Genomic DNA, 24,605 nt, shown 5'->3' with positions numbered 1-24,605 from the left:
GCACTTGAAGGTACTTGAAGTAAATTTGTTATTTTTAATTTTGTTAGTTATTTGAATCTTTACTTGAGCTTTTAAATGTCTGATTACACACAGTTTCAAACTAATAGTTGCATACTTTGGGATAATTGAATTGTATGGCTGCCTGAATAACATGGGAACAGGCTGGGTCAAGCACATAATAGTAATCTAACAATACCTTCCCCCATGATGGGTAGATAACCTTTTAGAAAAGATATCATAAATGTACTTCAACATTGGATTTATTGAAATATTTAGCTGCTAACGCATTGTCTTGTTACAGTTCACTCGTGTTGATTCCCACAGTGCCTGTGGGTGGCACGATGTAACTTTGCAGCAAATGCTTGCACTTGTATCTTTGAAAATTAACGTTTATGTTTTACTGCCTGTTGAGTACTTGGAAGAAACTGACACTGTTGAACAACTATTTCACAGGTCTTCAATCCCAAGACATCTGAGGTCGTTGCTCAACACCAAGTGGAAATTGCACAGCACCTTCCGATGGCAGGGTAAATAAATCGGATGTAGACTTCATTTTCTCATTTGTTTTTCTAGCAGTTACAATTATGTGTGTGTGTTTTTTAAAGCAAAAAAAACTGGGTAATATTAATAACTGTAAAATTCAAAGATTTAATTACTGCAGGCAACACTACATAAAGTAAGTCTGTAGCAGAATATGAACAATAAAGGATCATGGATTGGGAAGTCACATGGAACTCTTGACCAGTATGATATAATTCTTCCAGTTTTTCTGATGCTGTACAGACTGTTTTTACTCAGTAGAACATTGGGCAACCCCAAAAATTATAGTGTGCTAGTAAATGGTTCAGCATGGCAATATTTTTGATCATATTCTTTTGTGAACTTAATGTTGTAACACTTAATGTATTTGAACTCTGTGAATTTTGTAGCTACTGACTGATGTTAATTGTATCATTTACTAAATTGCCAGTTATCAATGGTCAATTATCAGTTAAGCATGTTTTACAGTGTATTGTAAATGCTAATCTTTTCCGGGGACTGTTTCAAATGCCCTTGATGATGGTCTGTTTCGATCAATGCCCTACCATTTTCACGTGTTAGATTATTGAGCTTCCTTTGTTTTTAAATGGACGGACTCAACTCTACCATTCTACTTGGTTGTTGTCTAACTTTCATTAGTCCTCACTCCTGAGAATTTTATTTTTTTTCTTCAGATATGCATTTATTGATATATTGCTTTCTCCTGTGGTTTCATTGTCTACTTTGGACTTCTGACTGTATCTAATGTGTCCTGGCCACTTCCCGTTCAAATGTTCATGCTGTTTGCAAATTAACTTTTTTTTAAAAATAATATGCACCGTGTTTGCATCTTGGTATCTGTGTTTTGGGCACTGAGAGTCCTTGGATCTCCAAAATAGCATCTAAAGTGTGTAGACATTTGTGGAGCAAACTGTACCAAACACCACATTGGTCTGGGTATCCTTTCAGTATCTGCTGGAAGTATGCACAGTAGGTAGATCATGATGTCACTCAATGTGCAATACTGGTTTGACAGCAGCCTGCCACTTTGGAGCATTCATCAGCAGGAAAGAGTTTTTGCTCCATCGATCTCAGTGCTCCCCTTAAAGAGATTAGAGTGGCACACTAGTCTCAGCTGCAGCAACACAGGATCAATCCTGGCATTCGGTGTCGTCTGTGTAGATTTTTCATGTTCACCCTGTAACCATGTGGATTTCCTATGGGTGCTTTGGTTTTCTCTCACGTCCCAAAGATCTGTGGGTGGATAGGTGAATTGCACTATAAATTTTCCCTGGAGTGTAGGTGAGTGGTAGAATCTGGGAATGTGGGAAGAATAAAACTGAGTTTAATGTAGGATTAGTGTAAATGGGTGCTTGATGGTCAGTGCAAATTTCATGGGCCCAGTGGGCTGTTTCCGTACTCTTCGGCACTCTAACTACTTCTTGATTACTTGTGGGTTGATTTCCTCTGGCTATTGCAATAATTCTGGAAATGCCTGATGATTTCTTTGTGAAATACAAGTGCAAGTCTGGTAAGTGTTGAAGGGCATTTTGCTGAGGTTTGTTTACAAATCAGTTGCAGTTCCTTCCTCAGATGTGGGCTTTAGTGGATGTTCCCTTTGCGACACATTTGTCACTTGCTATATGCCTTTTCGTTCATTTTGCAAGACAATCTGCACAAAGCTTGAATAGGAGCATAAGAGTTCTTGGAAGGAGATAGTATCTACCCAAGATATTCAGGGAGAATATTTCCTCCCTGTTACTTGATGCAGAGCAACTTCAGAGAATTCTGCACTTCATTAATGATGTCCTCTTTGAAATTTATATCATCTGCTTCAGCCACAGCTATAATCTCGGTAGAGCGTGAGCAGCAATGTTTGTGGTTGTCACAATGACCATTTCTATAAATGTAATCTTTTTTTTTCTAGATTGAAGCTGTGGAAATTTGCAGCTTTTTGCAATGTAACTGTCACAGATGTATAAAGGCAGATATTAACCACACGTCATTCTCTCTCTCTCTCAAGAGTGCAGCGACTGGAGAGCAAGGGCATTGGCTAGGATTGCAAGCTTTCCAATAGTACTGTACATTGCTTTGTGGCAAATGCTTGACAATCTTGCGGTATGCCAGAGTGGAAAGAGATTCTATTCCTTCTGCAGCTTGGCCCAAGAAATATATCTTGCAGGTTATATTATTATTATTGTTGGTCATATTATTCGTTTAATTATTGTCACGTGAAACGGTGGAAGATTTTGCATTCCATGCAGGCAGATCATGCCATATACAAGTACATTGAGGGAGTACAAAGAGAAACAGTATGCGGAATATGGTGTTGCAGTGCTTGTAGACAAATAAAGTGCAGGGGCCACAACAAGGTAGATAGGGAGATAATGATGTAAGGGAGTATATCTTGCAGGACTCTGCTGAATATCCAGGCGACAGTCATGCCGCCATGAATTTTGCACAACTACAATTTGTTGTGATAATTGTATTTCGAATGTCGCTTACTGGAAAATGAGCTGTCTGTTCACAACGCATTTTCTCACGGGGATGTCAAAAACAAGGGGGCCTACGTTCAAGGTGAGAGGGAGGGGTTTTAAAGGGGGAAAGTTTTCCCACACAGAGGGGTTGATATCTGGAGCTTGCTGCCAGAGGTGCTGGTGGAAGCAAATGCAATCACTACATTTAAGAGGCAGTAGTACAGGCACTTGAATAGGCAAGGCATAGAAGGATATGGACCTATTGTGGACAAATGGGATGAATGTAGATGGGCAAAGCAGCCTGGATATGGTGGCACAAGAGACTGCAGATGCTAGAATCGGGAGCAAAACCGCTGTACAAACTCAGCGGGTCAGGCAGTATCTGGAGGCGAAGGGATAGTCGATGGTTGGGTTAAGGGCTTGTTGCTGTGCTGTATGACTCTATAGCAGAGATGATGACATTGGTGTCAGTGTTCTGTTTGATTTTGCTTGTGTTCTTCACGGGGCTACCCCAGTGGTTGCATTATGTGTGGGGGGGAAAGCTCCAAACTTTACATGGAGGATGATTTGGGCTTAAAGGCACGGTTCCAGACTGTACTGTTCAAGCATTAATAGGAGTCTTATAGGCTGGGTGATTGGCTGATGGTAATCGCACTGGTGGGTGTAGAAAGGCAAATGTGTGTCATGGAGGTAGTGTCACTCTTTTGCAATCGTGCCTGACTAGCCCTCATCGTCTGTTGGACTACGTTGCTCAACAGTTGTGACACCCTGTTGGCAACCTAGCATAGAGAACTTGCATGACATTGACCGAGATTCCGCTGCAGCACTTGTGACTTTGCTGCTGGTACTGCAGCAAAGACAACCAATGTCAGTTCTTATCGTAGCATTGCGGATGGATCCACAACTGTGGATGGAGGTGACCCAATGTTCTTATCGTAGCATTGCGGATGGATCCACAACTGTGGATGGAGGTGACCCAATGTTTCTCGCAGGAAATTATGTGCTACTAGCTATATGCAAAGTTGTGTGTTCAGTTGGTATTAGAGTTTTTAAAATGCATCTTGACAATAAATGCAAGTTAAAATGCAGGTAAATTTTGCAAAGCACTGAGCATTTAATTGAGGATGCCCAACTGCCACCTTTCTCAACGTCATCTGGTTCCTCTGCAGCAAGATGCATGTTGCAACTTTGTTCTTGATAATACCCTGCTGTTTTCTTGTCTTCTGTCCTGGCTGTAAGTTGAGGTGAATTAAGAAAGAGTCTAATTCACTGTGAAGTTTGTAGATCAGAAGTGTGCAAGTTGACTGGGAGGTCAAATATTTTAAGAGAAATCAGGTGTGACAATAAAAATTATTTTCAACATTATTGGACAGGACAAGTCAGGACCATCCCCTCCATGAGGATTAGGAGGATATGTTGAGTCTATCCAGTTCTTTCTATTTTGCTCCTGTTGCCTCCTGGTTCATAAAATAAGTTGGTCTGGTGGTAGAACGATGCCCAGCCTAATCCCACCTTTAGCACTTGGTGTGTACTTCTGTAGATCAGTTCTTCATAAACACATCCAAGTTCATTTCAAATGTGACTTTTGATTTTATGCCTCCACCACCTTTTTGAAGTCCAAAGCAACTTCTGCATGAAAAAATATTTCCTTCTCTCCAAGTTAACTCTTCTACCAATTACTTGAAACCTATGTCCCCTGGGTTTCAACCCATCTTAACAAAATAAATTCTTCCTATTCATTCTATTTCGGTGCTCCATAATTTCATACACTTGAATTAAGTCTCCCCTCGTCTTCTGTTCTGAAGAAAACAGTCGTTGCTCATTCAGACTTGTATCACAGCTACAGTTTTCCAGTAATGGCAACACCCTCATTAATTTTCCTCTGGTGCAATTATGTTGTCCCAACAATGTCGTGGACAGAACTGTGTGCTATACCTGAGCTGTAGCTAAATTAATTTTGTATACGGTTCCAGCTGCTTTAATATTTTAGGCCTTGGTGACAAAATGCATTTTGTCACCATATTAACCTGACCACTTTTAACAGTTTGTGGACATCCTTTTGTTCTTCTATGCACTTCTCCAGATTAAATTCTATTTGCTAGATTTCTGCCCAACTGACCAGAACCATCGATATCTTTGTGTTGTCTCAAGTTTTCCTCCTCACTGTCAACCATAAAGACAACTTTTCAGTCATCGTCTGATGTTTTATTATTCTGCCTGCAATAATTAATAAGAGATGGAGTACTAAGACGTGTGGAATTAATCTCACGACAACCTTTCCAGAAAAGCATCCGTCAGCCATTACCCTTTGTTTCCTGCCAAACCAACCACTTTGGATCCAGTTTTCCATCCTGTCTTGGATCCTAAGAGTTTAATTGTTTTTTGACCAACCCGCTCTGTGGGACCTTGTCAAAAACTTTGCTGGAGTTCAGTCAGGTTTGTCAGACTCAACCTTCCCATAAAAGTCTATGCTGACAGTCCTCAGTTAATCTGTCTTCTCTGGATGAAGATTTATGCCACAGTTAGAATTTACAATGACGTTAAAAACTAACTTGCCATTTATTACTAAAGTTGATCTTTTCATACTCTTTTAAATAGGGTATAAAATTCGCACTCTGCCAATCATTTGACACCTCTGTGATCCAGTAAGAGAGAGAAATTTGTCATTGAGTTCTGTGCCAGCAATTTGGGCGATGTTAGTTAGCACCCTGGTTAAATATCTGTCAATGCCTGTGACGTGAGTGCGAGGCTAAAAGTAGAAGTGTGAGATGAATCATGTGAATCTTTTCGGAGCTTTGAATGGAGAGATTTGCCAGCTCAGCGATGGATTATGGTGAATTTAGAGAATGGTTGAGAGAATGTGACATTGGGAGATGCAGTCACTGCTGACCACCTAATTGAGTTTGTTGAACTTATCACAGTACAGCCAATCCCTCGAGAAATAACTCCTGGCATTGACCTCCACCGCTATCTGCCCTTGTTACCTTCCAAATATGTGTCTCGTGAGTCTGCCGTACAATATATCTATCGTACTATGCAGCTCCTCCACGACAGCATACACATTTTGAAAATGTTGGAACCCATGGTCAACTGTGATACATCATCCTTCAAAGTTTCCCACATCAGATTTACTACTTGTGCAAAATAACCACAATGCATCTCCCTTAAGAGGTGCAGACTAACATTAAGCACTGTAAGCTACGGTTTAGATGATGATTCTCACTGTATGGTCTCGTATACACCGGAAAAGTCAAATGCTGACTGTGTTCAGTTTGCAGGGGCAACCCTGAGCTTCCGGTTGCCTGTCACATTAATTCTTCATCCTATTCCTCTTCTGACCTGACTGTCTGTGGGCCCCTGCACTCTGCTAATGAGGAGCTACATCTTATCTCCCATATGAGCACTTTGCAGCCTCTGAACTATATCAAATTCAACAATCTCTGGTAACTTGCCTTTGTATCAGAATTGGAAATTTCTACTGAAGGTTATCCATCAGTTAGAGTCATAGTCATACAACATGGAAACTGTCCCTTCTGCTCAACTCGTCCATGCTCACTGTGTTGCCCAGCGAGCTAGTCCCGTCTGCCTGCATTCTAAACCTCTCCTTTGCATTTAATTATCTAGATGGTTTTTAAATGTTGCTAATGTGCCTGCCTCAACCACTGGCAGCTCATTCCAAATACGCACCACCCTTTGCGGGAAGAAGCTGCTCCCAACGTCCTTTTTAAATCTCTTGCCTCTGATATTAAACCTGTGCCGTCTTGTTTCGAGCATGACCTCCCTGGGGGAAAAAGACAGGTCACCCCTCAATCCCCTACATTCCAGGGAATCAAGTCCTAGTCTACGCAACCTCTCCTTGTAACTCAGGCCCCCCCAGTCTAAGCAACATCCTTGTAAATCTTTTCTGCACTCTTTCTAGTTTAATAACATCTTTCCTATAACAAGGTGACCAAAACTGGACACAATACTCCAGGTGTGGCCTCACCAACATCTCGTATAACTGCAACGTAACTTCTCAGCTCCTATACTCGCTGCCCTGACTGATGATGGACAGCGTACCAAACGCTTCTTCACCGCCCTGTCTACCTGTGACGTCACTTTCAGCAAATTATGCACTTGCACTCCTAGGTCCCTCTGTTCCATAACACCCCCCCCCCCCCCCCCCAGGGCCCGACCATTCAGTGTGCAAGTTCTACCCTGGTTTGATCTCCAAAATACAATACCTCACATTTATCTGGATTGAAAGCCATTTGCCAATCCTTAGCCCACAGAGCTAGTCGATCGAGATCCCCCGTAAATTGTCATAACCTCCTACACTATCTGCAACACCACCTATCTTAGTATCATCAGCAAACTTACTAACCATGCCTTGTACGTTCACATCCAAATTGTTTATTTAAATTTCAACCAACAAGGTCCCGGCACCAACCCATATGACACACCACTAGATACAAACCTCCAGTCCAAGAAACAACCCTCAACCATTACCCTCTGCTTTCAAGCAACTGAGCCAATTATGAATCCAATCCATTGTCTCTCCCTGGATCCTATGTGATCTAACCTTCCAGACTAGCCTGCTATGAGGGACAATGTCAAAGGACTTGCTAAAGTCCATATGGACAACATCCACTGCCCTCTTGGTTACCACCTCAAAGAATTCCAAGAGATCTGTCAGACATGATTTCCCTCACACAAAACCGTGCTGACTGTCCCGAAACAGACCCTGTCTCTTAAAATGTTGGTAGATCCTGTCCCTCAGAATCCCCTTCAGCAATTTATCCACCACAGATGTCAGACTCATTGGCCTGTAGTTTCCTGGCTTGTTTTTGCTACCCTTTTTAAACAATGGTACCATATTAGCCACTCTCCAGTCCTCAGGAACCTCTCCTGTGGCCAGAGATGAAGCAAAAGGTCTGAGAATACACCAGGTCAGGCCCTGGGAATTTATCCACCTTTACGCACTTTAAGGCCGCCTATACGTCCTCCCTGCTAATTCGTATGTGCTCCAAGACAACACCACTCATTTCCCCCATTTCCTTAGCTTCCATCGCTTTCTCCACAATAAAAACGGAAGAGAAATATTCATCAACGATCTCTCCCATTTCCTTTTGTTCCGCATACAGACGATCATGCTGCTCTTTAAGGGGACCTATTCTCTCCCTCGCCACCCTTTTAATATAGCTATAGAATCTCTTGGGATTTTCCCTCACATTGCCTGCCAGATCCCCCTCGTATCCTCTTTTTGACTTCCTAACTTCTCTCTTAAGTGCACTCCTACACTTCTTGTGGTCATCAAGAGATTCACTAGTTACCAATTGCTTATGCACAGTGTAGGCCTCCCTCTTTCTTCACCAGAGCCTCAATATCTCGTCAACCATGGTCCCCAAAACCTGTCAGCCTTGCCCTTTACCCTAACAGGAACGTGAAGGCCCTGAACTCTTGACATCACACTTTTAAAGGCCTCCAACTTGGCAGACACTCCTTTCCTGCAAACAATCTCGTCTAATCAACCACTGAAGTCCCGTCTAATGGCTCCAAAATTTGCTCTGCTCTATTTCAGGACCTTAACCTGTGAACTGGTCGCATCATTCTCTGTAACTGTTTTAAAACTGATAGAATTATCATCACTGGACCCAAAGTGCTCGCCGACAGACACTTCTGCTACTTGCCCTACCTCATTCCCCAGGAGGAGGTCCAGTGTTGCACCCTCTCCAGTACGTCCCTCGATATATTGATCGAGGAAGCTTTCTTGGACACGTTTCACAAATTCCACTCCGTCCAAACCTTTTACGCTATGGTTGGTCCAGTTGATATTAGGGAAGTTAAAATCTCCCACTGACGTTACCCTATTACGTTTACAACTAGCTGCAATCTCTCGACATATCTGCTCCTCCAATTCCAGCTGAATATTGGGGGGGGGCCTATAATACAATCCCATCAGAGTGACCATTCCCTTCTTATTTTTAAGTTCTACGATCTGAACTCAATTTTTCTCTTTCCACTGCCTGATTTTCTGGGAATTACCTCCACCTTTCGCCTGCTTTTGACAGTTTTTACATGTTCCTGAACGTGTTGCCTCCGTGTCTCTCTAACTGCTTTAGATAACCAATGAACCGGATGGTTTCACGAACAGCTTTTTGCCACAACAACACTGGCCTCGCCTGAGCAGAGAGATCCCTTTCGGCCCAACCGTACCACCCCCAAGCTCTCTGCCGCTTCAACCTAACTTGTTTTCTTTTTCTCTTCCCCAAGTCTAATAAAATAATAATCTGAAACACACTCCTGTTTCACTTTCCACAGATGTTGCCTGACGCTGTTGAGTGCTTCCATGATACTTTGTTTTTATTTCTTATTTCCAGCATCTACAGTTTTTTGATGTTCACAGACTACCGTTTACATCAGCCCACTAATTACAGCGTTGGCCATTTATTGCCGCCTTTCCTGCATTTCAAGAGATGACGCTTAATCCTGTGCTTGTTTTGGCAAATAATACATATAGCCCCTTTTCAGTCCAGGTGAAGGGTCTTTACTTGAAATGTCAACTGTCCATTTTCCTCCTCAGATATTGCCTAATCCGCTGAGTTCCTCCAGCATCTTGTTTGTTGCTCCAGATTCCAGTATTTGCGGTGTCTTCTGTCTCCTAGCCCCTTTACGTGCTCATCAGGGAAAGAGTAGCGAGTACTTCGCAATTTGGGCAGATGACGTCTATGTTGTATAAATCTGATGTGCATGTTGCTCCTCTTCTCTGATTCCTTGTCAAGTATAAATACTGTATATTGATGGAGATCAGTGTGCTCTCACTTTATCAATTTATGCCCATAAATCCCAAGCTTGAAATTCAAGTTGTAGTCTTTGATCCTCCAAATTCTGCCAGAATTGTCAAAATGACTCTTCCGGGAATGTTAAGAGTATGAAGGAACCATGTTCCCATAAAGCATTTCCATAACTGAACGTGCCCCCTTTGAAGATCAAAAAAAATTTGCAGATGGTGAAAAGCTTAAATAAAAACAGAAGATGCTCAATACTTGGGTCAGGCGGTGCCTTTCGAAAGAGAAGTAGTGTTTCAGGTTGAAGAAAGGCTTACAGCCTCTTTGTGTAGTACTTTCCAGCTGCTTGGTCTCAATGAAAGTGAAAAATATTTTCCTTAACGTGATCCTGTTGTGCTACAAGTGGGAGAAATTAAGTATTCGGTACTTCGGCACTGTTTTAAAATCCCCTTTTTGGTTTGCTTTAGTCCCTAGATGGTGATGCAATTTTAACATTTATTAAGAAGTCTTTCATTATGCTTCTGACAGGTCCTTGTTGCTATCGTGAATAATAATGAATGTGCTGTCTGTTAATTTTAACACTGAACGCAAAGCATGATTGTTCATGATTGTTAGCAGTATGATTTGTATATTAATCCTGGCCGGAGATTTTACAACTACGCTGAAGGCAAAGGTTAGCCGTTTTGAATTCAGACGAGGAAACATTTCTGAATGGAGGGTAACAAGTTGTTAATCGCTATCCAAAAAACATTCAACACTGCCATGAATAGATTTTTGAACACCGACAGAACTGTGTCAAAAGTTGAGATAGAAGGCGTGGCAAAATTTGGTATTGGTTTATTATTGTCACTTGTACCTAGGTACAGTGTAAAGCTTGTCTTGCATACTGTTCGTACAGATCAATTCATTATACAGTGCACTGAGGTCGTACAGGGTAAAAACAATAACAGAATACAGAGTAAAGTGTCACAGCTACGAGGAAGTGCATTGCAGGTAGACAATAAGGTGCAAGGTCATACAAGGTAGATTGTGAGGTCAAGAGTCCATCTCATCGTATAAGGTCAATGCCATTCAATAGTCTAATCACAGTGGGATCGCAGATTTTCTTGAGCCCGGTGGTATGTGCCCTCAGGCTCCTGCATCTTCTGCCTGAGGGGAGAAGAGAGAATAACGCTGGGAATTTTATTGGTTCAAAGCGAGAAACTCTCAATTTTAGAATAGTTACAGGAGTTGATTAATTAGGTTTGTGCCCTTAACCAAAATCATTTGCTGATCATCTTTTGATATCTGTTTGGGATCGTTTTCTCAACCTGATGATGCACCAAAGACTGTGTTAGCAGTTGTCCCTGGATTCGGCTGGTGCTGTGCAATACATCCACTCGTGTTTAAGAAGAGTTGATTTGAAATGGAGGCAGAATAGTCTAACCTTTAGCAGGAACCAAAAGTTTAAGTATACATTTTCTCTTTTAATCCTAGCATTATTTGAGCATTCAAGCAGACATATATTGATATTTCTGTTGGACCACACTCGTGCTGGCCTTTGTGACTCCTCCGAATCTGATATTTTGAGTTAAATTGTATCATGTCAATTTGGGGCATTGTTTTCTGTCACATTGGTCAGGTTTGATCTTCCAAGTTGATTCGCTAACTGATAGGGTATAGAAATAGTTTTCTAATGCTATAATTTTCAGTTAGTATCCACATATTGTACTCTTATCAGCAAGTAGAATATTTTAGTTGGTAGTTTTCCAGAAACTGCCATATTCCTGGAAAATGTATATTTCCAACATTTGTGTTTTCCTGTATTCTAATCCAAGTCCATCCCAAGTTCTGAAAGTAGCAATTCCAGGTTTTCACAAACATCTTTGCTTTATGATCCTTGGATTAATCTCCACACAGTTGCTCTATCAAATCTAATATGGGAGTTAAATCTCTTTGCTCCTCTACTCAAGATTTGCATCTTCCTGACTGCTCCATGAGGTTTCATTTCTTATTATGGAACTCTGCTGTTATTCCTAGTTACTAGGATTAGCAAGCTTCAGGGAATGGCTTTTTATTCCCCGATATTGATTATGACAAAGGGATCCGAAAGAGTATGCATCTTGCCAAAGTTTAAGATGGTTTATGAAAAGCAGCAAATTGTAGTTGCCGGCAATCTGAAATAAAAACAAAATGACAGAGATGTTCATCGTGGTGTGCGTATTATGAGAAACAGTTAATGTTTCAGGTCAATGATATTTCATAATTATGCATTTACAATGATGAAAGGTCAATCACAACCATCTGATGTAAATATTCCAAAGATTTCCAACACCTTGTACAAAGAAACCTGTCATGCTTGTGGTACTAAGTGCCTTAAGTTCTAGACTTTGCAACAAAATGAAACAGCTTCTTGGAATCTCATCTGTCACTGCTTTCCTGGATCTTTTCCACCTTGATAAGACTGAAAGGCTTCGAATTGAATCTTCAGCTGACTTCTAAACTGATCCAAAACTTTATCATCAAACAGATAAAACAATGACATGTAATAGCTGACACAAACTTGATCATTGTACTTTGGACTTGATCTTTGAAAGAATTGACTCACCGAATTGTTCCTGGCATATATTGGCATTTTTGATAGTGGTAACTCATACCTCTCTGCATATCTTCTAATGCTTCATTCGTATGTGAAAGAAACTTATGGGAGCTTATTCTGTGCAGATAAAAATAATGCACCATTTTACATTCCTGTTCTTCATTGCATGTTGAGTTAAATTGAAAGGGTGTTCCATGGCAGATCGGACCATTTCAGTTTTGCAGAGAAATAACATCTTATAAGATGTCACGGATGTACACTTGACGTTTTACCTATTCTATCATGCCAGAACTGGTCAATGAAGCAAATCAATCATGTTATCTTCATATATTTGACAGAATTTTAAATTTAAATTTTATTTACAGCGTGGTAACAGGCCCTTTCGGCCCAACGAGTCTGCGCCTCCCATTTTAAACCCAAATTAACCTACCCGTGCATCTTTGGAATGTGGGAGGAAACCAGAGCACCTGGAGGAAACCCACGCAGACACGGGAGAACGTACAAACTCCTTTCTGGACAATATTTATGATATAGACAGTTTAAGTAGCCCCATTCCCAATAGATTATATATTTATTCTACAAATGATAAAATTCTGGTTTTGCTCAAGGTGGTGACACACATGTTTAACCAAAGAAATAAATTAGATTAGATCCTTGGGACTAGAGGCAAATCTTAGGTTTGATGAGAAACTTAGTTATTAATGGTAATACTACTGTTTGGGAAGTTTGACAAAGGAGATGAGCCAGCAGGGACAAGTGTTGGGAATGTTGTTTGCCACATTTATGGTTAATCTCAGTGGACAAATTCACAACTGATGAAAAGAGATAAGAAATAGGTTGCAAATACACCTCGATTTGTTGAGAAAATAGGCATGCACTTGGCATGTAGCATTTGAAGTGGATAAAAAAAAAGGTAATACAGATGTACTACAATCTCTCTAACATGCAATGCTGATTGAAAAGGCTGCTAACCAGGAGAAGGGACTGTGTGTGATTGCGCAAATGTCATTGATTGGTCACTTATGTTGGAAAAGGAGCAAGCAGTTTAGCCTCGCCACCAGTCAGTAAGGTCAAGGAGCATCTGTGACCTACTTCTATTTACTTAATACTGCCCTTTATCACTGTAACCACGTTGTTTACAAATTTGTCAAGCTCAAACTTCACATTAACCAAAAATCAATTCTTATCAGCAAAAGAATTTTCAACTTTTAAGATAGATAAGGTATTTATTTATGAGTCAACGTGTACATTGAAACACACAGTGAAATGCATTTCTTTTTGCGTTACTGAGAACGTTCTGGGGGCAGTCCACAAGTGTCGCCACGCTTCCGGTGCCAACTTAGCATACCCACAACTTCCTAACCTGTACGTCTTTTTGGAATGTGGGAGGAAACCAGAGCACCCGGAGGAAACCCACGCGAAGACGGGGAGAACGTACAAACTCCTTACGGACAGTGGCAGGAATTGAACCATCCTTTGGGTGTAGAAATATTTTCTAGAGCGTGCCAGAAAGCTCAAACTTGATACTGTCTGCAAGTCCCAGATTCCCCATTTGAGCGGTTTCTGTGCACCTAACCTATGAGCACGTTTTATATCCTGAAAACTTTACTCAAGACATCCTTTAACCTTTTTTAAATGTCAAGAAATACAAATAGTAATATATCCCTGTAATTTAATCCTGAATTCCAGATATGCTCTTTTCTTTCCAGTCTGGTTTAATTTTCCCAAGGCGTTGTACCAAAAAGTGCGTGCAGTGCGGCACATGTCGTCTAACCAGAGTTTTGTATTGCTGGTCTAATACAAATCAAGACCCGTTTACAGTTGGTTTCTGTAACTGTCATTGGTATTTTATCGCTGCACAAGGATTGCCAATTTGCTATGAATTGCCACTGTTTTTAGCTTTTCACCATTTTAATGAGTTCCCTGGGCTGTTGTTATAAGTCTGAAGTGGATGACCTCACAGTTGTACTGAACTCTATTTTTCATATTTTTGCCTATTCACATAATCTGTCACTGTCTCTCTAATATAATTTAACACTTCCACTTGAACTGCTTAAAATACAGTGCGTGTCATCAGCAAACTTGAGTAAGTGGTTTTCTGTTGGAAAATGTTTTAGGTGTTCAGTAGCTCTATCTTTAAGTATGGATTTGGATTTATCCCAGCAATAGAAATATGGCTTTCTGATGTATACTACCCTGCTTTAACTCTTTCAATGAAATAGTAGCAATAGTTGCCAAACATTTGTGTTCCTGCCCACGTTCTTTGGATCGGGAACAATGTGGTTCTGGGAGTATGTTGCTTTTAAATTTCATCTCTCGTGTTTATTAATTTTGGTGATTTGATCGTTCCCGTAAAATATTTGTACCATATGGACGTCCGGCACAGTATGTTGTCGTCCAGTGCTGTAAATACTTAAGATATTATTGAACAATTCCGCAATTTCCATATTTTCATGTGCGAACCTCATCGTCGTCAGCTTTAGAGGTTGCCCTATGGCACTCCTTTTCCTTGTATAATGGCAGAGGCTATCTGTTGGTTGCTTCGTTATCATCACCTAAATTGAACTCTGTCATCTCCTTATCATTGTTAGAACAGTGTTTACAAATTATGAGAAAGCTTAAATATTATGTATCTCCTTTCACCTCCCTTTCAAAGATATCTCAAGGTGCTTTTCACCCACTGAAGTAATTTTTGAAAATGTACTTTTAGAAGGTTGGAATGCAGTATAATCTGCAAACTTAATCTGGCTCGTTAATCATAAACACGACATGGCCTGCCCTCTGTGTTCCTGGGAAATATTGCTGCAAAACACAAGAATTCATTATCTTGTGATTCCCAATCTACACTCTGTTAGCTTCTGGTATTGAAAGAAGATCTCTTGTCTGAAGACAAAAAACATTTATTACTGGTACAAATAAATATGAGATAAAAATATTTTAAAGATTCTGTATACAGGAACTTGGTCTGTTATTAAATGTGTCCTAGAATACGTCCTGGGGACAAATGGCAAGTGGGAGGCTTTTAAAAGTGCGATTTCAAGAGCCCAGGGGTAGCATGTAGCCTGGGGTGAAAGGCAAGGATGGCAAGTTTAGGGAACCCTGTTTGACGAGAGATAGTGAGGCCCTGATCATGAGAAAGGAGGAGGTATACGTTGGGTTTAGGCAATCGTAACGAGCAAATCTGTTGATTACTGTAAGAATTGTAGGAATACACTTGAGCGGGAAATCCAGAGGGCAAAATGAGGGTATGAGATGGATCTGGTAGGCAGGGTTAAGGAAAATCCCAAGAGATTCTATGTGTATATTAAAAATAAAAAGGTGGCGAGGGAGAGAACAGGTCCCTTTTAAAGATCAGCATGGCCATCTATGTGTGGGGTCACAGGAGATGGGCAAGATTTTTAATGGATATTTCTCCAGTTTTTACTGTGGAGAAAATGATGGATGCTATAGAGGTGAGGGAAATGAGTGGACCACATGCGAATTACCAGGCAGGTATAATAACAACATGGATAGGAGGGGTTTAGTGGGATATGGGCCAAACACAGGCAAAGGGGACTATGTTGGTGGGCACCGTGGTCGGCACAGACGACTTGGGCCGAAAGGATTGTTTCCGTGCTCTGTTACTCTGACTCTAAATATCATGATGGAGTTTGGTTACCATATAGTTGATAGTCACAGGGAAGGCCAGGTGACTGTGAGTGGGCAGTGATTCCGATGGCTGGCCAAATTGAGCAAAATCTAGCCCAAAGATTTTCCATTTCGTCTTTTTGTTTGCCTCCACTTCATCCTTGCGGCCCTGCGCTAGGGCTGTTGTCAATGACTAGATGCATTATTCTTGTCCGGTGCATATTCAGTTTATCCAGATCTCTGGCCAAGTTGTTGAAGAGCCAATATGTGTGACGTATTTTTCTTTGGCAGCAATTCAGCAAGCTCCTCTGTTATGAGCATGTGCCATCGCTTCTGAAATTAATCCTACAAACTCAGTCACATTAATTACGTGGCTGCTTTCATCAAAGCAGTTGAAAGAACAGCAGAGGGCTTTGCTTGATCCCAATGTTGACTGTTCAGATTTCCGATGGAAATTATTACTTCTGTATTCCTTGGTATTTTGCAATAGCTTTCTGTAATCTAACCGCACCCAAAGAAATGCATCATTTTTGCTTTCACACCCTGCATTCCTAAAAATGGCCCAAAAAGGTTTCCAACTTTTGCAGTGTAGTCATTGTCATAATTTGGAAAATTGGCAGTTAATTGTAGATATAGGAGATTGCAGATGCTGGAATCTGGAGCAGCATACACAAATCTCAGCGGGTCATGCTGCCTGAAGTTCCTCCAGCTTTTTATGTATCGCTGGCAATTGTGCATGGCAGCCTCCTACAAGTAACAATGTGACAATGACCCCGTAATCTGTTGAACTAATGTTGGTTGAGGGATCATTATTTATTGGAACAGTTGGAATAATATCCAGCTCTTAAAATGGAAGTTTTGCAATGAACCAGAGGGCAGGCAGGGTTTCAGTTCAATGTTGAAGTTGAAGACCAGATATAGATTTGATATTTGCTCACCAGGTTTCAAACAGCTATTTAAAATTAATTGGCAAAACAGAGGCAAGAGCAGTTTGCTGCAGCATGTTCTCACTTTTCGCACTAAATTGTGGGCGAGACAGAATAGGAGTGCTCCTCTCAGTCCCCTCAAGCCTCTCTTGTATCAATCTTACCTACTCTTAGTCCCTACTACAGATAGCTTGGAATCTCTCCCTCCCTGTCTAACTGCTGAACCCTTGGCAGGAAATAGCATACGTCTTTGTTCACGTTGCTATAAAATATATAAACAGGCCTGACAGAGCTACCAAACTAAGCTAAGTTTAACAAAATCAAAAGAGAGAATTCGGCAATCCTAGTGAACAGCCTTTCAACTTAAATTTATCATGGGCATAAAGGTACAAATTATGAAGTATGAGACTGGATTACATTTTTGTAGATAACTTTGGTTTGTGGCCATTGCACAAAACAGTGGGTCGGTTAAGTCACTGGGTGGGGATTTATCAGCCGTGTCCTCTCCTGGAAGTTGTTTGATTGCCTTTGGAGATTCAAAGACGAACTTCCAAGCACTTTTCAAAATCCTGGAGTAGCTTAATGTGTGTTTCCCAAAAGATGGCATGTGGTACGTACGAGGACATTGATGCACCAGGTCGTTATGGATGGACGGTGCTCTTTATTCATCCCTTTCTTTATGATAGTTCATATCTTTATTTCTCAATATCTAAACTCAAGTTGAGATGAACGAGAGAAGATGTTGTTCAGCCGTTAAAGGGTCTGGGAGAAATTGACAGTGTAGATGCTGAGAAGCTGGTTATTCCAAATGGTGAGTCTAAAACAAAGGGGCACCATTTCAGGATTTGGAGATGACCATTTAGGGCAAAGAAATAGCTTTATCCAGAGGGTTGTGAATCTTTGGAAACCTGTGCAGGATGCTCAGTTGTAACAAATCTTCAAGATTGTGATCATTTGTTTTGGACACATGGAACTAAAGTAGATGTGCGTCAGGAAGTGAAGAAAATATTGCCCATGATTTTCTTCAATTGAACAGATACAAGGGGTTGAATTGCTTGCTACTGTTTTGCAAGTTCTAAAATTCTTTTCGTTTCTTTTCTGTTAAAGATGGGTAGAAGAGGACCCCAAAGAAATTTTGCATTCTGTTCTTGAATGTATTGAGAAGACATGTGACAAACTGAAACAACTTGGGATAAGTACTTCCAGTATTAAAGGTATTTATTTTTTAAATTGTAGCATGTTAAAATATGATGTATTAATATGTTAGACACAAGTAATCATTGCTCCTAGAGAATGCACAACTACTTCACTGCTGCAGGCAGTGAAAATAATCTTGTGTTGTTTCCTTCAAGACCATTGTTTATTCAGTTCAGCCTTTTTGAGAAGCAGTAACCAGGGCAAACATAGTCACCTGAAACATATCTGTTGAAAGCTGAATTGTGAAATAGAAAATATGTAGTGGCTGTGACTGCGATGCGAAAATAAAGACACGAGTCTGTGAGTTGTAGAACAAGACTGATTTATTTCCTGCCGTGCGCAGGCCTTTTAAGTGAAACGGAACCTGCCTTCCGAGAGCGGAAATGATGTACGCGCTATGTGATTAGAGTCTTTCTGCACGTGTGGGTTCTTGGCCGGTGTGTCACCCCCCCCCCCCCCCCCAGAACCAGCGATACAGTCCCCAAAGTTCACGGGCTGTGCTAGCCGTTGCTTAGGTGGTCAGTCTCTGCGTCGCGGTGTTGGGACCTCGGCCGGTTGTTGTAGGTCTAAAAGGGCCGGTTTGAGGTGGTCCGTCGTGAAGACTTCCTCCCTGCCCCCAATGTCCAAAATAAAGGTGGACCCATTGTTTCCGATGACCCGGAACGGCCCCTCATATGGCCGTTGCAACAGTGCCTGGGGTGTGCCCCTGCGAATGAAAACTAACTTAGTCTCGTAGTTCCTCAGGCTCACAGGATAGGAATGACCATGTCACGAAGTGGGAATCGGTGCCAAGCTGCCGAGCCTCTCGTGCAGTCTTCCCAGGACTGCCGCGGGTTGTTCCTCTTGCCCCCTAAGGGCAGGTATGAACTCCCCGGGACAACCAGGGGTGCACCGTACAGGAGTTTGGCTGATGAAGCGTGGAGATCCTCCTTGGGGGCAGTGCGTGTGCCGCACAGAACCCAAGGAAGTTCGTCGACCCAGTTAGGACCTTTCGGGCGGGCCATCAGGGCTGATTTCAGATGGCGGTGGAAACGTTCTATCAACCCGTTTGACTGAGGGTGGTAGGCCGTGGTGGTGTGCAGCTGCGTCCCTAGCATGTTCGCTAATGCAGACCATAGGCTGGAGGTAAACTGGGCCCCTCTGTCTGAAGTGATGTGGGCCGGAACACCAAAACGCAAGACCCAAGTTGTAAGCAGCGCCCGGGCGCAGGAATCTGTCGTGATGTCTGAGAGGGATTGCCTCTGGCCACCTCGTGAACCGGTCCACGATGGTGAAAAGGTACCGTGATCCTCTTGAAACTGGCAGGGGACCGACGAGGTCGATGTGAATGTGGTCGAACCTTCTACGGGTAGGCTCGAACCGTTGTGGCGGGACCCTGGTGTGTCGTTGGATTTTTGACGTCTGGCAGTGCGGACAGGCCTTGGCCACCTCACTGACCTGTTTGCGCAGGCCGTGCCAGACGAACTTGCTGGCGACTAGTCGGACAGTCGATGTGATGGACGGGTGCGCCAACCCGTGTACTGAGTCGAAAACGCGTTTCTGCCGGGCTGCAGGAACTATAGGGCGGGGCTGACCGGTTGCACCGTCGCACAGGAGGGTCTGCTGATCTGGCTCAACTATGAAATCTTGGAGCTGCAGGTCTGAGACTGCGGTTCTGTAGCTGGGCAGCTCATTGTCGACTTGCTGTGCGTCAGCCAGGGCCGCGTAGTCCACACCCAGGGTCGGTCTGGAGAGCGCGTCAGCAACGACATTGTCCTTTCTGGAGACATGTTGGATATCCGTTGTGAACTCGGAAATGTAGGACAAATGTCGCTGCTGGCAAGCTGACCAGGGATCGGAGATTTTAGAGAAGGCGAAAGACAATGGCTTATGGTCAGTGAATGCAGTGAAAGGCCTGCCTTAAAAAAGTACCGGAAGTGCCGGATTGCCAGGTACAGCGCTAGTAGCTCCCGATCAAAAGTTCAGGTGGCCTAAGGTGCCTGCTGAAAAACGGCAAGGGTTGCCAACGGCCTTCGATTAGTTTTTCCAGTACCCCACCGGCCGCAGTGTCAGATGCGTCCACCGTGAGGGCGGTTGGGACGTCTGTCCTGGGGTGGACCAGCATCATGGCATCTGCTAGAGCTTCTTTGGCCTTAACGAAGGCAGCCGCGGCCTCGTCATCCCAGGCGATGCCCTTGCCAGACATCAGCGAGAATGAGGGGCGCATGATACGGGCTGCTGCAGGGATGAAACGATGGTAAAAGTTGACCATCCTGACGAACTCCTGCAGGCCTTTGATCGTGTTGGGACGGGCAAAATAGCGGATTGCGTCTACCTTGGCGGGTAGGGGTGTTGCTCCCTCGCCGGTGATTCTGTGGCCGAGGAAATCAAATAGAGTCGAGCCCGAATTGGCACTTGGCCGATTTGATAGTGAGGCGGGAGTACAGTTGGCAGAGGTGGGAAAGGTGTTCTTGGCGGTTACGGCTGGCGATGAGAATGTCATCTAAGTAAATGAACACCAAGTCCAGGTCACGGCCTACCGCGTCCATCAGTGGCTGGAAGGTCTGCATGGCGTTCTTAAGGCCGAAGGGCATTCGAAGAGGCCGAACAGAGTGTTGAGCGCAGTTTTGGGGACGTCGTCAGGGTGGAGGGGGATTTGGTGGTACCCCCGGACGAGGTCCGCCTTGGAGAAGATGTGGGTCCCTTGTAGGTTCACCGCAAAGTCTTGGATATGATGGAGGGTGTAATGGTCCGGGGTGGTGGCGTCATTCAGCCTGCAGTAATCGCCGCAGGACCTCCACCTGCCAGTGGCCTTGGGGACTATGTGCCCGGGGGAGGCCTAGGGGCTGTCTGACCTGCGAACGATCCCCAGCTCCTCCGTGCGGTGAAACTCCTCCTTTGCCAGGCGGAGCTTGTCTGGAGGTAGTCGTGGCGCTCGGGCGTGAAGGGGTGGCCCTGTCGTAGTAATGTGGCGCCGCACCCTGTGTTTGGGCATCGAATTCTTGAACCGAGGTGCCGGAACCGATGGGAACTTGGCTAGGAGCTTGGTGAACTCGTTACCAGAAAGGGAAACGGAGTCCAGGCGCGGGGCTGGTAGGCTGGCTTCTCCCAGAGAGTAAGTTTGGAAGGTTCTGGAGTGCACTAGCCGTTTCCCTCACAGGTCGACTAACAGGCTGTGGGCCCAGAGGAAGTCGGCTCCCAGGAGTGGCTGGGCGACGGCGGCAAGGGTAAAGTTCCAAGTAAAACGGTTATCGTCGAATTGTAATTGGACTGTACGGGTACCGAAAGTCCATATCGTTGTGCTGTTTGCTGCTTTGAGGACGGGTCCCTGTTGCCTGCTACGAGTATCGCGGCCGGTCGGGGGTAGAACACTGACCTCTGCTCCAGTATCGACGAGGAAACGACGCCCAGACTGCTCCTCCCAAACGAATAGGAGGCCGTGTTGGCGGCCAGCCGCCGTGGCCATGAGCTGCGGCTGGCCCTGGCATTTCTCTGAAACTTGCAGGGTGGGCGGCATAGGGCCTCCGCGTCCCATCTCTGATGGTAGAAACACAGCTGGTTGTCACTGTCATCGTCTGTGTTTCCGGGGTGTGGTCGCTCGGCTGCTGGTTTAGGTACACGTTGGGCAGGCGGTCTGGCGATTTGGCCGACGGACGAACCGCTCTCATGTTTGGCCTTCCACAGGACATCTGCCCGGGCAGCTACCTCACGTGGGTTGCTGAAATCAGCGTCAGCCAACAGCAGGGGAATGTTGTCGGGCAGCTGTTCAAGGAAGGCCTGCTCGTGCATCAGGCAGGCCTTGCGCCCCTCAGCCAAAGCCAGCATCTCGTTCATCAGGGCCAATGGAGATCTGTCCCCCAGGCCGTCAAGATGAAGCAGGTGGGCGGCGCGCTCGCGACGGGAGAGGCCGAATGTCCGAATGAGAAGGTCCTTGAAAGCCGGGTACTTGCCTTCCTCCGGAGGAGACTGGACGAAGTCTCCGACCTGGGTAGCTGTCCCCTGGTCCAGAGAGCTGACCGCGTGGTAGTACCGTGTGGAGTCAGAGGTGATCTGGTGAAGTTGGAACTGGGCTTCGGCCTGGTCCAACCACACGCGGGGCTGAAGCGTCCAAAAGGTGGGCAGCTTGAGTGCCACTGCGTTGGCTGCTGCGTTGTCGGTCATTGCTAGGGTCCAAAATCCGTTTGGACCGTCGGGGTCCCCAATGTAGCGGCTGCTACTGCAATGCGAAAATAAAGACATGAGTCTGTGAGTTGTAGAACAAGATTGATTTCCCGCTGTGCACGGGCCTTTTAAGTGAAACGGTTCCCGCCTTCCGAGAGCGGGAATGATGTACGCGCTACGTGATTAGTCTTTTCGCGCGCGTGGGTTCTCCCCCGTCGCTCAGGGAAGACTAAGGCCCAGTGCCATCTTGGGCCTCGCCATTCCGACAATGCGCACCCTGACTGTCGAGCCGGTTCGCCTGCTCGGATGGTGAGTCGCCACACATAGAACGTAGAACGCTTCAGCACAGTACAGGCCCTTCGGCCCGCAATGTGCCAACACTTTATCCTGCTCTAAGATCTATCTAACCCTTCTCTCCCACATAGCCCCCAATTTTTCTATCATTCATGTGTCTTGTTTTTGTTTCCAAAAATATGAAGGATTATGCAATAAAGATGCTTGATAGAAATACATACAATATTAGGCAATAGTGAGTCAGATTCTCCATTACGTCTCTCTCATTGCATTTGTACAGTAGGTACAATTAAATTGATATTCGATATCCATTGAAGAAAAATTCTGTTATTTGCCACCTGTTATCAATTTATTCATGCCTTGATTAGCAGTTCAATATTGCAGACTGGAGTTATCAAAAACATACTGGAAATTGGGAAGTGAGGATGATGAGCGACAGGAATAACAAAGTACAGTGTTACAGAGGATCAATTTCTTAAGGATAATCAGGCAGAGGAAGCAACGGATACAACTTAAGAAAAAAGGATCAAAATCTCCAGATAGAGATGCCTACAAATGGGATTGTAATAGAATGAGCTGTGTAAATCCGGACATTTTCTTTTCCATATTTGACCAATGTGCTTATAGTGATAGATTTTAATTTTCACAAACTGGAGGGAAACAGAAACATTTAAAAAGCATAAGCAATTAACCTCTTGACTATTGAAGACTTCTGGAGTATGTCTTTGAACTGGGAAGGAAAAGCATATTAGATTTAGCAATCAGTAAATGAGCAGACTTCGGTAACAATCCTGATTGGTTTTGTGAGCAGTAAAGAAAGTCGTCAAGGGATACAGCAGGATATAGATCAATGACAGATATGAGCAGAGAAATGACAGACTGAGTTTAATCCAAGTAAGTGTGATGTGTTTCGCTGTGGGAGGTCAACTGTAAAGGGAATGTTTGCAGTTAATGGCAGGACTATTTGCAGCATTGATGTACAAAGGATCTTGGGGTTCAAGTCCATCGCTCCCTGAAAGTGGCCACGTAAGTAGACGGTGGTAAAGAATGCGTATGGCATGCTTGCCTTCATCAGTTGAGGCTGTGAGTAGAAGAGTAAGGAAATAGTGTTGGGATTATATAAAATTTTGGTTAGGCTGCACTTGGAGTACTCGTGTACGATTCTTGTCGCTCCATTGCAGGAAGGATGTGGAGGCTTTGGAAAGGGTACCGAAGAGGTATACCAGGATGCTGCCTGGATTAGCAGCTATGAGCTATAAGGAGACGTTGGACAAACTTGGGTTGTTTTCCATGGAGCGTTATGGGCTGAAGGAGAGACCTGAGAGAAGTGTATAAAATTATGAGAGACATAGAGTAGACGGTCAGAATCTTTTTCCCAGGGTGAAAATATCAAATATGAGAGGACATGCGTTTAAGCTGAGAGGGGGAAGGTTCAAAGGAGCTGTGTGTGGTCGGTGCTTGGAATGGGCTGCTGGGGTAGTGGTGGAAGCTGATACAATGGTGATGTTTAAGAAGCTTTTAGATAGACAAATGAATCTGCAGGAGATGGAGGGATGAGGATCATGTGCAGGCAGAAGAGATTTAGTTGAATTTAGCATAGTATTTGGCATAAACATGATGGGCTGAAGGGCCTCTTTCTGTGCTGTACTGTTCTATGTTTGATGATAATAGAACAGTTGTAAATATTAGAAAGACTAACCACAAAGACATGAGAAGTGATTGACCGCAGTCAACTGTTTTGCCATCAATGCAGAAACATTGACATGATGTTTTAATAACACTAATAATAACAAATATTTGCAGAAACATCACAAAGATAAAAGCTAAAGACTTGGCTTTTGTTGACTTTGGTTGTTCAATTACACCATATGTACCAGAGTCAGTATTGCCCCAAAAAAGAGTTCATGTGTGCAAAAATGGGGAAATCAATTGCAATGGGTGATCGAATATTATCCTTTAAAGAAGAAAATAATGAAGACTATGAGCACTTTGAAAACTACAAAAGGGAATTAAAAGTGCACTATGATAATAAAATATTTAACAAATGTGTTCTGAAAGACGGTCATAAAGGGCAATATTG

At 43.5% G+C, this 24,605-nt stretch overlaps 1 protein-coding gene across 2 annotated transcripts in view; it reads left to right on the top strand.

Annotated features, from left to right (window-relative positions):
* The window catches only part of gk (glycerol kinase), a 406,492-nt gene that overhangs the window by 327,905 nt on the left and 53,982 nt on the right, over window positions 1-24,605 (top strand). For both annotated transcript variants that reach the window (XM_052015179.1, XM_052015178.1), the window contains exons 2-3: window positions 454-527; window positions 18,002-18,108. In XM_052015179.1, the coding sequence (XP_051871139.1) occupies window positions 520-527; window positions 18,002-18,108 (115 nt within the window). In that variant the 5' untranslated portion in view covers window positions 454-519. The remainder of the gene's footprint in view (window positions 1-453; window positions 528-18,001; window positions 18,109-24,605) is intronic.

Source organism: Pristis pectinata, chromosome 4 (assembly GCF_009764475.1).
Source record: "Pristis pectinata isolate sPriPec2 chromosome 4, sPriPec2.1.pri, whole genome shotgun sequence".
Classification (NCBI taxonomy): domain Eukaryota; kingdom Metazoa; phylum Chordata; class Chondrichthyes; order Rhinopristiformes; family Pristidae; genus Pristis; species Pristis pectinata.
This window is presented reverse-complemented; position numbering and strand designations above follow the sequence as displayed.